Source organism: Bos javanicus, chromosome 20 (assembly GCF_032452875.1).
Source record: "Bos javanicus breed banteng chromosome 20, ARS-OSU_banteng_1.0, whole genome shotgun sequence".
In the NCBI taxonomy this organism is placed as follows: Eukaryota; Metazoa; Chordata; class Mammalia; order Artiodactyla; family Bovidae; genus Bos; species Bos javanicus.
This window is the reverse complement of record NC_083887.1, coordinates 56,783,863-56,803,664: the sequence shown is the minus strand read 5'-3', so window position 1 is coordinate 56,803,664 and position 19,802 is coordinate 56,783,863. Positions and strand designations below refer to the sequence as shown.

General features: G+C 41.1%; 1 protein-coding gene across 1 annotated transcript in view; it reads right to left on the bottom strand.

Moving 5' to 3' along the window:
* Positions 1–7,475: 7,475 nt before the first annotated feature.
* The window catches only part of MARCHF11 (membrane associated ring-CH-type finger 11), a 116,551-nt gene continuing 104,224 nt past the window's right edge, over positions 7,476–19,802 (bottom strand). Inside the window, exon 4 of the mRNA XM_061393848.1 lies at positions 7,476–8,129. Within this exon, the coding sequence (XP_061249832.1) occupies positions 7,807–8,129 (323 nt within the window). The 3' untranslated portion in view covers positions 7,476–7,806. The remainder of the gene's footprint in view (positions 8,130–19,802) is intronic.

The window sequence follows — 19,802 nt, the reverse complement described above, 5'->3', positions numbered from 1 at the left end:
GGAAGGGGGTGTGTCCAGCTCATCTGGGAAGCTGGTTCTTCATAGTCATCACCAGGAGCAGCCTGCTGTGTGCCTAGTCACAATGCTTTCAACCATGGCCCAACAGGCTACAGGGGCTTCCCATGTGGCTCAGTGGTAAAAAATCCGCTTGCCAATCAGGAGACACAGCAGACTTGGGTTCCATCCCTGGGTCTGGAAGATCTCCTGGAGAAGGAAATGGCAGCTCACTCCAGGGTTCTTGCCTGGAAAATCCCATGGACAGAGGAGCCCGCTGGGCCACTCCATGGGGTCACAAAGAGTTTGACATGACTGAGCTCATGCACATCACATCAAAGGATGGATCCACCTCAACTGCCGAAGGCAGGATTGATGAATAAGGAAGGGAATTTACTAAAGTAGCATCCTGAGAGCTGCAGCTAACCCAGCCAATCACACTGTGAGCAGCATAAGTTGGGTGGCACTCTTTCTTCTCCTGGTCTCTGAATCAATGCCTTGGTTCCTTCTTAATTCCGGACATTACCAGGATTGTTATGGGAAGAATGTCCCACAGAGAATCTCCAGCATCCTTCCACATTGTCCCTGTTGCCATAGCAGCCTCTAGGCAATAAGTATTCCCCTTAGAACTGTGACAAGGAGCTAAAGATGGCATTGTCAGAAGATGTTTCTCTCCTGGCTCCTCTTACCCATGGGTGATGTCCTTCTGTGGTCCAGCAGCCGGGATGAATGTTCCTGCTTTCTGACTCCCTGAAGCAGGATTTAAAATGCCCAGGTTACCATTATTCGCTTATATACATTAGACTCCATTGTCTGTGCATCTGAGAGCAAATCTCTTTTTTCTTCTTGGGGCACCATGATGATTTCCCCTTAAAGCCCTGAAAAACTTCTCAAAAATACAATAAATCTTCATGAAAACTAAGAGACTGCTAACCTGTTTTGGAAAATCAATGTGAAATGCTTTGGGGTAAGGTTTTTTATTTTAATACACCATCAAAATTTTACAGATGTGGGACACCCCTGGCAGTCCAGAGGTCAAAGCTCTGCCTTCCTGCTACAGGGGGCATGGATTTGATACCTGGTCATGAAACTGGGATCCTGTATGTTGCATGATGTGACCAAAACATAAAATTTAAAAATTTTTACAGAAAATCATGCATTGTTTTCATTCCCCCACTGGATCCTAAAGGAATTTTTCTTAAAATAACTTTGTATGTTAGTCTTTGACTAATTGGCTAAACAAATGCACTGTGTATAAAATAGCATCTTTAAGAAGACAGTGAATTATTGTGTAGATTCTATGGAGGCCTGAGCTTTGAGCTTTGTTATAAAATATGGCACCAGTTGCAATTCTGTATCACACAAACATGATGGGAACATTTTTTTCTGAACTGATAAACTGTAACTAAACTAACTTCCTAAATTATCTTCCTATGATCTTTAACCAATTATTTCTAAATATGCTGAGCATAAATTTATACTGTATGTGTTACATCATTTATATGAACATATATATTAAAAATAAAAACCAAATTTTCACCACCAAGGTCTGATAAAGGATGATCTTGGAAAGAAAATTTTAAAATATCTGGTATTTGCAATCTACTATCATTAAAATTTTTAACTAAAAAAGTAAGCTTTAAAGGAAAATATGGATAAGACATGTCCGGTGTTTAAACTGAAGATAAACTTCTAGATGATAAGGAATCAAACTCTGGGTAAGCAAAGAAAAATTAATTTTGTAATTTTACTCCATAGATAAAGAAGGATTGAGAATCAAAAATAATAATACACTATGTAAATGTTGCTTATCTATGAGGGAAAAATCAAAAAGAGAAGAAGAATAGCAGTCCTAGACTAAAACAGAAGCCAACAGTGAGAGCTTGCTTTATTTTGGTATATTTTTAACATATAGAATTAAAACATTTTTAATGACATTTAAGAAAAGTCAGATGATAAAATTTATTCACTCTGGGAAATGTTTAGAAGTACTGTCGATAAGTACTGCTCAAAATTCTCCAAGCTAGGCCTCAACAGTATGTAAACCAAGAACTTCCAGATGTTCAAGCTGGATTTAGAAAAGGCAGAGGAACCAGAGATCAAATGGCCAACATTATCCTGGATCATAGACAAAGCAAGAGAATTCCAGAAAAACATCTACTTCCTCTTCAATGACTATGCGAAAGCCTTTGACTGTGTGGATCACAACAAACTGTGGAAGTTTCTTCAAGAGGTGGGAATACCAGACCACCTGACCTGCCTCCTGATAAATATGTATGCAGGTCAAGAAGCAACAGTTAGAACTGGGCATGGAACAACGGACTGGATCCAGATTGGGAAAGGAGTACATCAAGGCTGTATATTGTCACCCTGCTTATTTAACTTATATGCAGAGAATATCACGTGAAATTCCACGCTGGAATCAAGATTGCCGGGAGAAACATCAATAACCTCAGATATGCAGATGACATCACTCATATGGCAGAAAGAGAAGAGGAACTAAAGAGCCTCTTGATGAAAGTGAAAGAGGAGAGTGAAAAAGCTGGATTAAAACTCAACATTCAAAAAATGAAAATCCAGTCCCATCACTTTATGGTAAATAGATGGGGAAACAGTGACAGACTTTATTTTCTTGGGCTCCAAAATCACTGCAGATGGTAACTTCAGCCATGAAATTAAAAGACGCTTGCTCCTTGGAAAAAAAGCTATGACCAACCTAGACAGCATATTAAAAAGCAGAGACATTACTTTGCTGACAAAGGTCCATCTAGACAAGGCTATGGTTTTTTCAGTGGTCATGTATGGATGTGAGAGTTGGACTGTGAAGAAAGCTGAGTGCCGAAGAATTGATGCTTTTGAACTGTGATGTTTGAGAAGACTCTTGAGAGTCTTGGACTGCAAGGAGATCCAACCAGTCCATCCTAAAGGAAATCAGTCCTGAATATTCATTGGAAGGACTGATGCTGACGCTGCAGCTGAAGCTCCAATGCTTTGGCCACCTGATGCAAGGAACTGACTCCTTAGAAAACACCCTGATGCTGGGAAAGATTGAAGGCAGCAGAAGAAGGGGATGACAGAGAAGGAGATGGTTGGATGGCATGACCAACTCTATGGACATGAGTTTGAACAAGCTCTGGGAGTTGGTGATGTACAGGGAAGCCTGGTGTGCTGCAGTCCACGGGGTTGCAAAGAGTCAAACACAAATGAGTGATGGAACGGAACTAAATTGTCAATAATAAAGAAACTATATTCTATTTCACAAGAGCTTCAGCATGCTCTGCACTTCAGAATTAAGGGTTGTACTGTCTTCCGGGAGAGAGGAGGAAAATCCATCTGGTGCTCCAGTGTTTCTTTGGTGGTTAGCGTATAGCAATAGTGGCTGCCTGCTGCCTGCTGTAGGATGTCTCCAAACTCTCTTGAGGATAGGGTTATAATTCATTACATTTTGCCCCTGATCTTGGGAACTGGGAGTGTGACCCATAGTTACAGAGTCAAGAGAGGATAGTTATTCCCCCCAAAGTTGACCTTGCCGGCTTTTAGCACCTGATGCTTGAGTACCATGTTCTCACTGCCCCCCATGGGATTCAGTCCCAGCTACCTAGTCAAACCCAATAGGGTTTGCCAACCACAAATTGGCGCTTGCCCTGGGTTCTTGTCATCTGCCTCCACAAGGATTGAATTATGTGCCGCTACAGCTGCTGACCTCCAACACCCCCAGAAGTTCAGGGTGGAGAGCAGAAATGAGGCACTCTGTGCTCCAGGAAAACCAGCAGGACAGGTCTTCAGATAGATAATCTCAAGAGCTGATTTTATGAGTTCTATGAGCCCAGTTCTTGTATCTCCTTATATAGAGAAAAGCACTGACACCCTTCACAGTGGTGACTGTTTTCTCATGACTAGCAGAAGCCTCACAAGACCAGCAGAAATTTCCACCAAAAAAAAAGTGCTTGACTGCATGTACATAGTGCATACTCAGTCATGTCTGACTTTGCAACCCCATGGACTGTAGCCCACCAGGCTCCTCGGTCCATTGGACTTTCCAGGCAAGAATACTGGTGTGGGTTGGCATTTCCTCCTCCAGAGGATCCTCTCACCTTGGGGACTGAACCCACATCTTCTGTGAATATCCCACATTTCAGATGGATTCTTGGGAAGTCCCACTTGGGAAGTCCTGATTTCATGTATTCCCCCTTCAGCAAAATCAACATATATACTGTCCTTGCCCCTCTTTAGAGGAGCCTCTCAGAGCTATCTGGGTGCTATCTCCTGGGCTGCAGTCATTTTGCCCCCAAAAAGCTTAACTTGAAAGTCTCAGGTTGTGCTTTTTTTTTTAAGTCAACAGATTGTATCACTTTTTCAGATGTACCCTACGCTCCTCCATGTAAGCTCTCTCACCATTATTGGGACATGCCTCTGTTTTACCCCCAAGATGTTCCCAGAATGTTCTCCACTTACCTGATTCACGAACTTCTACTCATGCCTCAATGCCCAGGTCCTGCCAGTTCCTCAGTGATGCTTTCTTCAGTTGCCCCAGGGAAACCTGACTGCTCCTGTGGACTGCCACTGCCTTTCACTCACCTGGAACCTGACCCATATCATGCAGTGTGTCTCCCTGCGAACCTGGGTCGTTTCACAGCCACGGCTCTCAGTGTCTGGCACATAGAAGGTGCCCCATCATTGTTTGTATTGCAGATTACTGGTTGAAAAGAGACAGAATGGATACAGGTCTAGATTTATATATATTGAAATATACTCTTTAAATATTTCCAACTTTTTTTTTCTACCATGAATGGTTTAGAAATTTAAGACAGCCTTAGCTACAACTACAGCATTCAGAATTGAAAATTGTTTATATCTGCAGTGGGTTGCCATTCACTTCTCCAGGGGATCTTCCTGACTCAGGGATTGAACCCAGGTCTCCTGCAATGCAGGCGGATTCTTTACCATCTGAGTCATCATGGAAGCTCACAACTGATACAGCATATTAAAATTTTTATTTATTTATATATTGGCCACCCCACATGGCATGCAGGCTCTTAGTTCCCTTGCAGTGGAAGCTTGGACCACCAGGGAAATCTGTAGAATATTCATTTTGAAACAGAAAACTCAGTTCTCTCAATGCACCCACCCCACCTTCCACCCAGAGAATTTGAGTTTCTATGTAATCATTTCAGGGACCACACATTTTGTTGAACGGAAATCCTGCCAGATTCTTTCCAGCATTGATTTGGGTCACGTATGGGTGTGGGAGTGTGTCAGGAATTGGGGCCTGTCAAGGTGGTGAGGGAAGATAACGGTATGGACAAAATGGGTGTCCTTAGGGCAAGGCCATGGGAAGGAGGGGAGACTGGGGTGACTCTTCCTTTCAGGTTGATTGACCCGTTGTGCCTTGTCATCTCCAGATGCCTCAGCCTTGGGCACTCATGCAGGGTTACAGAAAGAGTCTCCCACCCTCTCCTCCTCCTCGTTTTTTGGGGGAAGTTGATACGAACACAAAAGTGGGTATGAATACAAAGGGTGGAGCAGTGATAGTCTCACTTGTGTTTGCAGTCTCTTGATCCAGCATTTTTACCACCATGCTGTAAACAACAGCACCCAAAATTAAAGGTGTGCTTAATTAAACAAGAGCACACTGCATGAAGTGTGGTCATTGAAGACTCCCTTGGTGATTAAAGTGTCCAGGGCAAGTGTCCACGCTCGCAGGCACAAGTCATGGATTGCTGCTTTGCCAGGACATTTGCGTCCCTGGTTTTGCTGTTTATTAAACAAACAGTCTTCTTTTCTGTCCCAGGTGGCAAGACTGAGGGCAGAGAGCAGGTGGACAGGACTGATCGATGCCTTCTGGTGCCTCACCCGGGACTGTGCTCCTGTAACATCGGGTTCAAAAATCAACACTTCTAGATCCTCTCACTTTCTAGATCCATCCCAAAAGAGTAGTTTAATTTTCCTTCTTTCATGATTTCCTGATTCTTTCTTCACGTTTCTGCAAATGGTCACACCTTTAACTCATTTGTGATGCAGCTTTTTATTAACTGGGAAATTATTTCAACTTTTAGTAGAAGTGGCTCTGTATGAATCACAAGGCTACCTGTAAATGTTAACTGTTCTATTATGAATCATTCGAAGGTTATTTTTAGAAGATAGAATGTAAAGCATTTGATTTCATGTGCTTTAAAAATCTCACCATCAGTTACTTCAAACGACCTACCTGTTCATCTTGTTTCCAAGGAAAGCAGGGCCGCCTGCCTCCTCGTCTATTCTGCCATTACCCGTTAAAATGTGCCATTTACTTCCATGAGGAGGAGGAAAAGGTGGAAAGTCTCCAGGTATCTCTACTTAGCAACCTGTTCCTGGGGAGTCAAGAGATTAATTTTTCTTTTCCTCTTTTCTCTCAAAAAATACTTATCTAGTAAAAGAGAACCACTTCTCACTGCTGGAGAATGTATTCCCCAGGACTTCATTAAACCAAGTAACAGAATCAGTGTTTAAACGATTAAGTAGGTATATAAGCTCTCACAAAAACAAAATCTAATTAAGATGGTACTCAACAGAAATCAAGATACTAATAATTAACAAAAATAATTGCAGCTGGTCTATGAGAGGGTTAGGAAATATGAAGCAGTGTTATTATTACATGTTCAAGATGCAACATTTCGGTGAGCTTTTATAGTTATAAGTAGGCGGGGTGCCCTGTCTATGTAACCTGCACTATAGGACAGGCATATCTCGTTTTATTGCACTTCATTTTTTTAATTGTGCCTTATGGACATTGCATGTTTTACAAATCAAAAGTTTAGGGCCACTCTGTGTGAAGCAAGTCCATTGGCACCATTTTTCCATTAATATTTTCTTACTTCATGTATCTGTGTCATATTTTGGTGATTCTTGAAATATTTCAGATTTCCCATTATTATACTTGTTATGGTGATCTGGGACCAGTGATCTTTGATATTATTATTATAGCTTGAAGGCTCAGATGATGGCTAACACTATTTAGATTTTTAAAGTAAGTACATTGTTTTTTTTTTTTTTTAAGAACTAATGTTATTGCACACTTAACATACTGCAGTACAGTTTAAACATCTTTTATATGCTCGGGAAACCAAAAAATTCGAGTGATTTGCTTTGTTGTGATATCAGCTTTATTGCAGTTCTGGAGGGGAACCTGTAGTATCTTTGAAGTATGTCTGTAAGACTATTTTTATTCCAATCATCTGTATCTTTTTATAAGCTCTCTGAACTATTTCAGAAGTTAGAAAACAAGCCATAATTCCTAAGACTTGCATTCCTGGTGACAGCTTAATTGATCCCACACAAAAAAGTCACGCTTAGATTGACTACCAGCCGGACGCATGAGGAGGACCAGTGTGAGCATCACAGAGGATGTTTTGCTTTGTCCTTGATGGGCACTTTGGAAATTTCCCACAGCATTCTAAATGCTTCCCCATTCGTAGCATGCCTGAAAAATTACACATGGAGCAAAACGTTTGATAAAAATATATTTAAAACAAGCAAGAAAAAATAGTTTTGACCTTAAGTATAACTTTTATCATTCTTTTAACCAAGTAGAGTTAAATAATACATATAATGATTTCAAGTACCAACTTATAAAAGATGTGATAAATTAGAAAGCAAAGAACAGGAGGACTCTTTTTTCAGAAAAATGTATTTGCAATTCAAATGTTCATATAAAAAGCATAAATTTTAAAAAGTTCATAGATGTGTGTTTTTAGAAGTGCTATGGTTTTGCCATTCATTGCAATTACATTCCAAAATGTGCAGGGTGGTCCACACCGCACCTTCTCAGCTTTGTCACACTGAAGTCACTCTCATCACAACCTCCCCCGAGCTGTTATCTTCTGACAAATCTTCATGGGCCCTCATTCGATTGAACAGATGTAATAACACGTAGCCACACTGAAACCTTGGGGAGGTCAACTGGGTTGGGTGGACCAAGTTCCTGTTCCGCAGAGCCGTCAACGGCAACCATAAAGTCCTGCTTGTGGAAGACTCTCCCCGGCTACTTTCTTCGATGTCTGTGGCTTTGTCATAATTTAATACATCCCAGTGTAAGTTGACAGCTCGCCAGCGCTTAAACACTCTGTAAACTGCAGCTCCTTCATGGACAATGAGACCTGAAATTTGAGGGGTTGGGGAAAAGACTGGTCATCATCAAAAAGGTGAGAATGTTATTTTGCATCCAAGTAAGACATTAAGGAAATAGTCAGTTATCTGTTATTCATCATCATCTAACAAACTGGTATTCTGACTACTCAAATATTATGTCTAATGGCAAGCTACTATCTGTATTACACAGGTGTAGTCAATATTCAAAAATAAGAATCTACTGCCATGCAGACAGTAAGGTCATCTTGGGTACAAATTACTTGCTTCATTTTGGCACAGGGCATGCTTAGGTATTTATTATGCTGCCTTAGGAGAACCATCAGGGCCTCCCTGGTGGCTCAGACAATAAAGAATCTGCCTGCAATGCAGGAGACCTGGGTTTGATCCCTGGGTCAGGAAGATCCTCTGGACAAGGGAATGGCAACCCAACTCCAGTATTCTTGCCTGGAGAATTTCATGGACAGAGGAGCCTGGTGGGCTACATGGAGTCCATTGGGTTGCGAAGAGTCGGACACCACTGAGAGACTAAGACTAACACTAGGAAACCATCAGGTTCATTTATACAACCGGCATATGTTTCACGAGTGCCCACTGTGAGCCAAGCAATGTATTAGGGCTTGGTCTGTGTTGTCAACTTGATTTGTGAAACAGAGGTCAAGCTCACTGCCATCTCCGCAGCTGGTAAAATGATGACACGAAGGAGGTATGAGCAAACCTTCTACTACTTTTCCTCCCCTCAACAATTCAACAAACATTTATTAAGCGTCTACTTGAGAGCTTTTGGGCTTCCTTTGTGGCTCAGCTGGTAAAGAATCCGCCTGCAAAGCAGGAGACCTGGGTTCGATCCCTGGATTGGGAAGATCCCCTGGAGAAGGGAGAGGTTACCCACTCCAGTATTCTGGCCTGGAGAATTCCACGGACTGCATAGTCCACAGGGTCACAAAGAGTTGGACACAATGCAGTGACTTTTATTTTCACTTTCTTTCTTTTGAGAGCTTTACTTATATCATTTCATTCAGTTTTCACCACACCCTTATGAAGCAAGTACCAGCATGTTCTCCATTTTACAAATCAATTGCTCAAGAGCACAGTGATGGCAACAGTGAAGCAGGGATTCAGACCCAGGCCGGCGAGCTCCAGAAGGCTCTCTGATGCTATACCATGAACGGGTGACCACACACTTCTGAGACAGACTCTCAGGAAAGTAAACAAGATAGCACAGGAACCTCGGGGACAGCAAACTGGCCATCTGTAAAGGCGGTGCCCCGATACACGGCTCCATCTCCACCATCCACCCGAGATCCCAGCACACCCTGCATTTTTCACACATTTACATTTCACCACATAATCTAAAAGCTTTTGAATCTGTGACCCATCACAACAAGTCCCTGGTGGAGAGGTCCCTTCAGATAGAAAAGCGAGAAGGAGTATCTCTTAGAGGAATGTGAAATTCCATTGAAAGTTGGAGGTGAGGCCAATGGAGTCTTTCTGAAAAAGGAATATGGCACGTAAGGAGGATACATCAGTTGACACAATCACATCTAACCAAAATTTGAAAATGAGAAGATCCTACCACCTCCCAGCATTTAGAATCTTGGGTGCATGTCCTAGAAAACTCATGTCATAAATAAGAAAAAGGAAGCATGTAAAAAATGTTTTATACATGTGTGTGTATTTACAAAAAAAATCACAAACAATCTCAATGTCCATTACATTGAGGGGGATTACATTGGAGAGAGGCTTCAAAGAGGGCTTTCTATTGAACCTTTCGTATCTTTTTTTAAGCTTGGTGGTGGGGATGTGAATGTTCAATGTATTATTCTATATGCTTTTGTGTACCCAAATAATTGATAACTTCAAAAATAACGGGAAATTTATTGGGAAATTTGATCTAAGATGGGTTGAGGAACAGACAACAGAAGAAGGGGGATAAATAAGGAGTTTACCACATTTATGTAAGGAGCAGAGTGTCAGCAGTAGGAGAACACAGAGAAACAAAGAAAGAAACTTGTCAGAGGAAAAACTGACAGAAATTGTAAATGCAAGAAGGGGAAAAATCAGTCTCCCATTTTTAAGGCTAGAAGAATGGGTGACTGAAAGAATGATAACTTCCCATACAGACAATGAGTTTAGTGTTTGGAACAAGTTTTTTGGGGGGAGATTTTTTTGGTCAAATAAGACATCTATTTCTGCTTTACTGACTATGCCAAAGCCTTTGAATGTGTGGATCACAATAAACTGTGGAAAATTCTGAAAGAGATGGGAATACCAGACCACCTGACCTGCCTCTTGAGAAACCTATATGCAGGTCAGGAAGCAACAGTTAGAACTGGACATGGAACAACAGACTGGTTCCAAATAGGAAAAGGAGTACATCAAGGTTGTATATTGTCACCCTGCTTATTTAACTTACATGCAGAGTACATCATGAGAAACGCTGGGCTGGAAGAAGCACAAGCTGGAATCAAGATTGCTGGGAGAAATATCAATAACCTCAGATATGCAGATGACACCACCCTTGTGGCAGAAAGTGAAGAGGAGCTAAAAAGCCTCTTGATGAAAGTGAAAGAGGAGAGTGAAAAAGTCGGCTTAAAGCTCAACATTCAGAAAACTAAGATCACGGCATCCAGTCCCATCACTTCATGGGAAATAGATGGGGAAACAGTGGAAACAAGTGTCAGACTTTATTTTGGGGGGCTCCAAAATCACTGCAGATGGCGACTGCAGCCATGAAATTAAAAGATGCTTACTCCTTGGAAGGAAAGTTATGCCTAACCTAGATAGCAGGTAGATATTCAAAAGCAGAGACATTACTTTGCCAACAAAGGTCCATCTAGTCAAGGCTATGGTTTTTCCAGTGGTCATGTATGGATGTGAGAGTTGGACTGTGAAGAAAGCTGAGCACTGAAGAATTGATGCTTTTGAACTGTGGTGTTGGAGAAGACTCTTGAGAGTCCCTTGGACTGCAAGGTGATCCAACCAGTCCATTCTGAGGGAGATCAGTCCTGGGATTTCTTTGGAAGGAATGATGCTAAAGCTGAAACTCCAGTACTTTGGCCACCTCATGAGAAGAGTTGACTCATTGGAAAAGACTCTGATGCTGGGAGGGACTGGGGGCAGGAGGAGAAGGGGTGACAGAGGATGAGATGGCTGGATGGCATCACTGACTCGATGGACGTGAGTTTGAGTGAACTCTGGGAGTTGGTGATGGACAGGGAGGCCAGGTGTGCTGCAATTCATGGGGTCGCAAAGAGTTGGACACGACTAAGCAACTGAACTGAACTGAAGACGCTGCTGGTAGGTGATGCAAATACCTCATCTTTGAAAAATCATACCTATCTAATATCAGAATTTAAATTTTATATCTATCCCATTCTGTTGTTGTTTAGTTGCTATGTTATGAAGGACTCTTTGCAACATCTATCCCTTACCAGGAGATAAACGTCTAACACACGTGACTTAAAGTATTCCAAAGACACCAACATAGGCCACTAAAAAATGCATATGGTCTAATAAACAAAAATATCTTGAACCCAATTATTATATACCACTAAAATAATAAGAAGAAATGTACACTTTTGTCAATCATAGCAATTCAATTGTTTGATTCTTTTTTCCCTAAGGAACAATCAGAGTTGACCCAAATGACCAGATGTTTTGGGGAAACAGTCAGAATTATAAGTCAAGACTACCAGATTTTAACTGATAACTTTAATATTAGATTTCTGAAATCTCCACGGGTAATAATTTAACTTTTCTGATTCTGTTTTTCCTCCTTAAAAATGTGATTGGAATACCTAATCTGTATATTCCACCAGATGCTATGAAGACAGATTGAAATTAATCAACTATAAAGCACTCAGATTTCCTTGGGGGTGGTAACTATCTAAATATAAGACATTATTATTAATTACAAATCAATAGTGAATCTTTGTGGTGCAGTGAAAGTCGTTCAGTGGCATCTGACTCTTTGTGACTCTATAGTCGCATGGACTCTATAGTCCATGGAATTCTATGGACTCTATAATCCATGGAATTCTCTAGGCCAGAATACTGGAATGGATAGCCTTTTCCTTCTCCAGGGAATCTTCCCAACCTGGGGATGGAACCTAGGTCTCCCACGTTGCAGGTGGATTCTTTACCAGCTAAGTCACAAGGGTGGTGAGGGGCATTCATTCACAATAATCACAAGACCATTACAGTCTGCAACAGGTTCATTCTGGATAAGGGCAGCAATGGGGAGGGGGGCTGGTTTCACCAGGGAAATCCACTCATTTCATAGGATCCTAGTCTTTTTTGTTGATTTCCTTTGAAAGACCAGAAATCAAATCAGTTACTTGAGTGTAAATCATTTTCTGGGAATATATTCCTGTAGCCTTTTCCTAAATATATAAATCTACCCAACAAGCAGAAAGAAATCCCACAGTCTTTATAGTACGTTCTGAACTAAATTTAAAGAAGGAGAACTACTTGAAGTTCTCATGAAGACAAGTCCTCTTAAGTTTTCCCCTGCATGTGCTGCTTCTTAATTTAATTTAATTAATTAATTTAATTTAATTAATTTAATTAAATTTAATTTAAGTTATGAGAGATGTTTCGACTTGGCTTTATTCTCCATAGTGAAAAGTAAAAGTCACTCAGTCGTGTCCAACTCTTTGTGACCCCATGGTCTATACAGTCCATGGAATTCTCCAGGCCAGAATACTGAAGTGGGTAGCCTTTCCCTTCTCCAGGGGATCTTCCCAATTCAGGGATCAAACTCAGGTCTCCTGCATTGCAGGTAGTAGATTCTTTACCAGCTGATCCACAAAGGAAGCCCAAGAATACTGGAGTGGGTATATATCCCTTCTCCAGCAGATCTTCCTGACCCAGAAATCAAACCAGGGTCTCCTGCTTTGCAGGCTGATTCTTTACCAACTGAGCTATCAGGGAAGCCCATATTCTCCATAAATGTCTGGAATTGCTCCTCGCCCTCTAGAGGCTCTCATTTTACCAAAATATGAGGTACCCCATCTCACCGCAAGACTGTCCTTTGTAATGTACACTTTCCCTCTTTCTCCTTTAGATTATTTGAAGCTGTGGCAAATACCATTTGTGTTTATGAATGTTCATGAGAAAATTTGACTACTATGACCATTGAAATCCAGAGGTAAGGATTATTTCATTCAAGTTCATGTGTTGAGAATCCTCCTGATGCTTGGTCCCCTCTTGTTTCATAACTGATCACTTCACATCATCCATAGCCACTCTCTGACTCACATCTCAAGATAAGCCTTAAAATGAATTTGTCATCTTGACATTTTGGGTCATAGGAAAACAAGCTTAGATTTACTTCATCTGAGTCACTAACTCTGAAGTGAAAAGCAATGAACATTTCTAGAAAATGTAAATATTAAATATTTTATGGTCCTTGGTACATTATTAATGGCAAAGATGTCAACAAGGTGTGATTCATGGGAACTTGGGAGTTTTGAGACTTGAGGAGAATATGTGTATAGGTGTCCCTGTGTGTGTGGTTGGTTTATTTTTTATTTTATCATTTTCGTGCCAGTAGCATTTACTTACTGAGAAGGCAATGGCACCCCACTCCAGTACTTTTGCCTAGAAAATCCCATGGACGGAGGAGCCTGGTAGGCTGCAGTCCATGGGGTTGCATAGAGTCGGACACAACTGAAGTGACTTAGCAGCAGCAGCAGCATTTAATTAGAGCATCCCTTTATTGATGTACAAAGGAACATTTTTGTTATGAAATAATCTTTATCAACAGAAAAGGTTTAAATAGTTTCTGGGTTCATTGAAATAAGGGGACGGTGCTTATGAAAGTAAAATATATCCCAAATTTGGAAGTGATGTGCTGGTTGAAATTCTTATATGGTAGTAGAAAATGAGCTAACTAACCAAGAAATAATGGGAAGACTTTCAAGGTACACAGACTAATGTGTGCATCTATGTGCACACATAGATGTATACACTATTTATCTATGTTTATTTCATTATAGACAAATATGCTGTGCTGTGCTTACTCGCTCGGTCATGTCTGACTCTCTACGATCCCATGGACTGTAGCCCGTCAGGCTCCTCTGTCCATGGGGATTCTCCAGGCAAGAATACTGAAGTGGGTTGCCATGCCTTCCTCCAGGGATCTTCCCAACCCAGGGATCAAACCCAGCTCTCCCGCATTGCAGGCGGATTCTTTACTGTCCAAGCCACCAGGGAAGCCCAAGAATACTGGAGTGGGTAGCCTATCCCTTCTCCAGGGGATCTTCCTGCCACAAGAATTGAACCAGGGTCTCCTGCATTGCAGGTGGATTCTTTACCAGATGAGCTACCAGGGAAGGCCATAGACAAATGGTAAGTTACAATTAACAGAGACTTGCAAATTTTGTGGTCAACTATAAACAAATGTTGATATTAACTACCAAACCACCAGTCTAATTATTTCATTTCTTGTGTAATCTTGACTGCAACTCTACAAATAGATATATTATTCAATAGTTAGATTCCCTGTTAAGAAAACTGAGACCTAGAGAGATTTAGCCAGTTGTCCAATGTTATGATGATATAAGCTCTGAGACTGAAGCCCAAATCTGTCTAATTGCAAACCTTGAGTGCTACAAGCCTATTCAGGGTAAATTTCCAATGGATGTTTGTATCTTCTAGTCACATAATGACCAACTGAAAGAGATCACTCTATTGACTGAATGTATCTCCCAAAATTCATACATTGAAGCACTAATCTTTAACATGATGGTATTTGGAGGTGGGATCTTTGGGAGTTAATTAGAGTTATAATTCCTGAGAATGACTAATGCCCTTATACAAAGGGAAAGAGATGTGAGTTTTCTGTGTGCAAATGTGTGTGTGTGTACACCAAAGAAAGGCCTTGTGGGATAATAACAGGGAGAAGAGAGCCCCTCACCAGACTGAGTAAGCCAGCAACTTGACTTTGGACTTCCCACAACCTTCAAAACTATAAGAAATAAACGTTTATTGTTTAAGCCACTCAGGCTGTGGTATTTTGTTATAGCAGTTCAAACAAACCAAGACAGACCTGGTATATAAACTACAATACCCTCATTTAAAATACGAGTAAATTAAGACCCAGAAACTGTGATTTGGGCAAAGTGATATAATTAGTTGCCATTTTTAATATCCTTGGGTGTCACCAACACTATTTCATCTCTAGGAGTACCAATAAAACAGCCTTTGCATTTGCCCCCATCCCAGGAGAGAGAAGTGTGAGGCAACACTGTGAGTGGTGCGCGTGCTGTCTGGTAAGCTGTCCCATCCTGAGCTGTCCCAAGATATGCAAAATCCTAATTATGACACAACCTAAAGGCCTGTGTGTGGGTCAGTCACAGAGACCCTTGGGAAAGCTAAAGAACTCTCAGTAGATAATTGGCCATAAAAGGTTCTCTTGATTGTGAAAATGTCCAAGATTTCTCAATTAAATTTAACTATTCTCCCTGGCCAAGATTCTTTTTCTCTCCCTCTTTCTCAGTGAGTTTCCACATAACTGAACTCTGTAAATATAATCTGTGTCATTCTGAATAGTCAGTGTGTACCATCAGCAGAATGGTGACATTTGGCCCCTTTTAACTCCATTTAAGAAGAACAGATTAGAGTAAATTAGAGTCAGTCTCATAAAGTAGCCAGAGAAGGCAATGGCACCCCATTCCAGTACTCTTGCCTGGAAAATCCCATGGACAGAGGAGCCTGGTAGGCTGCAGTCCATGGGGTCGCTGAGGGTTGGACACGACTGAGAGACTTCACTTTCACTCTTCACTTTTATGCATTGGAGAAGGAAATGGCAACCCACTCCAGTGTTCTTGCCTGGAGAATCCCAGGGATGGGGGAGCCTGGTGGGCTGCCATCTATGGGGTCGCACAGAGTTGGACATGACTGACGTGACTTAGCAACAGTAACAGCATAAAGTACCCCCAGTTTTACTACTTAATTCCCCTGGAGGAACTTGGGGAAGACCAGAGTGTGGTTATAACAACGAGGGTTAACCAAATAAGACAGTGGCCCAAGATATTTTCTGTTAAGGTCATCTTTGCTAGAATGTAATAAAATGCATTAATTCTTCTTTCACATTTTCCTAAGATACTCTACAGTTAAACGCCCAACAGTTATGGAAATTTAGATGTAAGAGTAGAGGTAGTCACTTTAAAAGTCACTCTTCCATTGTTGAATCTTGTTAATATGAATCTTGAAGAAATAACCACAAGTTATTTCTATGTATGCTGAATGGGTTTTGTTGGACTCAAATATATATGAAGCTTAAAGTAAAACAAAAATCAGGAAAACAAAAGAAGTGCAAAAATACAAAACTTAAATAGAGATATAAAGATTGAAGTGAAAGTCATTCAGTCATGTCTGACTCTTTGCAACCCCATGGACTGTATAGTCCATGGAATTCTCCAGGCCACTATACTGGAGTGGGTAGCCTTTCCCTTCTCCAGGGATCTTCCCAACCCAGGAATCGAACTGGGATCTCCTGTATTGCAGGTGTATTCTTTACCAATTGAGCTATGAGGGAAGCCCATAGAGACTGAAAGACAATACATATTCAATTGCAGAAATCACTAAGTTCGCAGAAGAAAGTGATCATTCTAATACCCTAAATCTAGGCCTCTGGGAGCTATCAATACAGTGTCCTGATTACATATGGGGATTTTTAAGAATACAAATTTGCAATGTTGCCCATCAGAACAAATAATAAAAAGAGATATCTTACATAAATGCACTTTTATCTATTAGAGATGAGTTGATTTTTCTATTGTTGATTATTATATCTTGATATACCCCTACCCCAAGAACCCTGGTGGCTCAGAGGATAAAGTGTCTGCCTGCAAAGCGGGAGACCTGAGTTCGATGGGTCAGGTCAGGAAGATCCCCTGGAGAAGGAAATGGCAACCCACTCCAGTACTCTTGCCTGGAGAATCCCAGGTATGGAGAAGCCTGGTAAGCTATAGTCCATGGGTCGCAAAGAGTCAGATATGAAGGAGCGACTTCACTTCACTTCACTTCACTTCACCCCCAGAACCAAGTTGAGAATGGTAGGCTGGTCATGAGAGTTTAAAGCTCAGCGGTTCAAAAACAGATTCATCATGAGCACTGGCAAAAAAATCTGCGCAAGAAATGAGATAAAGACAACAAATTATTCAGAAACTTCTCACGATATGGAAACCCTTGATACTAGAGACTGGCTAATATCTAAATTTGGATGATCTAATTCTCTGCATCCTCAAAGTAGAGAATGGCACCCACGAAGAAATGATCATAGTGAAGACCCTAAGTGACTGCACCTCTGAGAGCACACAAAAGGAAGTTTGCAGCATTTGTTTTACCACATTGTCACCCTCTACACCTTCCTCTCCACTCAATGAAATCTGTGTCACCAGCCTGGATGCCAAGCGCACATTCATGCTGCCCCTTCAATGCTGATGACTACACTCCCTGGGAACAGAACAAGACACAAAGGCAAACTTTAACATGAAGTGTCACTTCTCACTACTTGGTGGTGAGGGAAGCCCTCCCTTTTCTAGAAGGTCCTGACATAATGTGGATTTGCTTCTCAACCTACCATCCTCATTTCAGCTAATGACCATCCCCTCAAATCAGTTCAGCTAAAACCCAATGATCACCTAGGTAGTCTATCCTCTTGCCCTGAATTCTGCTAATTCTGTCTTCTTAACAAATCTCAGATAAAACCACAGAACAGAGAACCTTCTGTCTGTGACCCCAATCAGCCATGTACTCTCTGAGGACAGGAATCCTAATCCTACTTCAATTGCTGATACATAGTAGGAACTCAATAAATCTTTGCTAAATGAGAGGGAGTGAGAAAGAGAAGAGTAACTGTCTCTGGAATCTAAAAGATGATAAGACTGACTTCATCTGGGTGCAACAGTGTTGTTAAAACACAAAATGTCTCCAGTACAGTTCTTTCAAAAGTTAGAGTAATACCTGGAGATACCAAAGACAAACTGAAACGTGTATTCCAAGACTAGAAATGAAAAGGTTTAAAAATGTGGGCCTTTATTTCATAACAGTGGGTTTTGCCCCACCCCTTTCAAAATAAACACACACACACACACACACACACACACACACACAGCCTGCCAGAAGTAGAAGAGGGAAAATTCTTTACAAGGGCTTGTTTTAGCCTCAGTAAATTGTAGCAGCCTCCCCCTCTATCTTGTTGGCCTGGTCATCAAATGTTTACTTGAGTTAAACAATCATGAATGATATAGTTACAAATGCCTGCACCAGACCAAAAAGCCTAAGATTCAGAAGTGGATATTCTCTTCTATTTCCAGATAAAACAGGAGAATTCAAAAAATGCTGGCCATTTTTCTGACCTCTTGCTCTGTTCAGAAATCCATCCATCAATTAATTATTTTAATGATTTTTTTCTTCCTTTGTAGAAAGGAGATTCTTCTGCTCTTTCAATCACCAGCCCTGGAGCACAAATCTACCATAGGCATATTCACAGAATATTCCTCAAAAGCTGCAAACTTGTTATACATTATAAAATACACAGTATGCAAATTTTTTTTTAAAAAAGGATTATATTATCTAAGTTTCCACCCAACAGGGCTCGAGGAAAAAAAGATCTGTGGATATTATTATTTCAATAAAAGACATAAAGGAATGAGTCCAATACTTTTTTAAATATATAATACAGGTATCCTAGAGTTCCCCTGGGCTTCCCAGATGGTAAAGAATCCACCTAACAATGCAGGAGACCCAGGAGACTCAGGATTCAATTCCTGGGTCAGGAAGATCTCCTGGAGAAGGAAACGGCAACCCATTCCAGTATTCTTGCTGGGATAATCCCATGGACAGAGAGGCTACAGTCCACGGGGTCACAAACAGTCGAACACAACTGAGTGCCTGAGCACACAGACACATAGAGTAACTGGAAGCATGGGTTAGAATTGGTTTAATTTCAGTTGAGTGCAACTCCAATTCTGTCCTTCAAATCATGGACAGATGGAACACCTGGCTTCACAGACATATGAAGTGGACAAACATGGTAACTCAATTTAAAAATTAGGAAATACTGGGTATGATTTAACCCAACCTGTTCATATGCAGAGATGAAGTCTCTGAAGCCCAGAGAAGTGACATAGCTTGACCAATGGGCCACAGTTACATTCAAAGCCAGAATCAGAGCTAGACCCTTGAAGGCTGATTCAGTATACTCCTCTGCAAGAACTCAGATTTCAGGAGCCATCCCTGGCCAAAGCTTGTCCTCACAAGTGTGTCTTTGACCCGAGGAATATTACCTGACTATGACTAGGCAGTCAAAATCTTTCTTCAGTAACACAAGAGGCTGCGATGGTCAGCTCTCCTCTGACCTTTATCCTAAAGTGTGCATGGCCGCATCTGGGTAGGGGATGGGAGGACTGTAGTGACCTTCACAATATATAAAATATTAATAAATAACTCTGCAAACCTCAATGTTACAGCATCTGGTTTAAAGATAGATGTCTATCTTCTGTGAATTAATTCTTTAAGGATTCAGGATCTACCTTGGTAGATTTCCATTTGTTTCCCATACTCTGGACCAAAGCCAGTACTGAGAAGGAGGCTTAGTGGACTTTTCTTAGTGGCAAGCTGAAATATGTATATGCAAATTTCCCTTCCATCTCCAATGGATAAACTGTCTA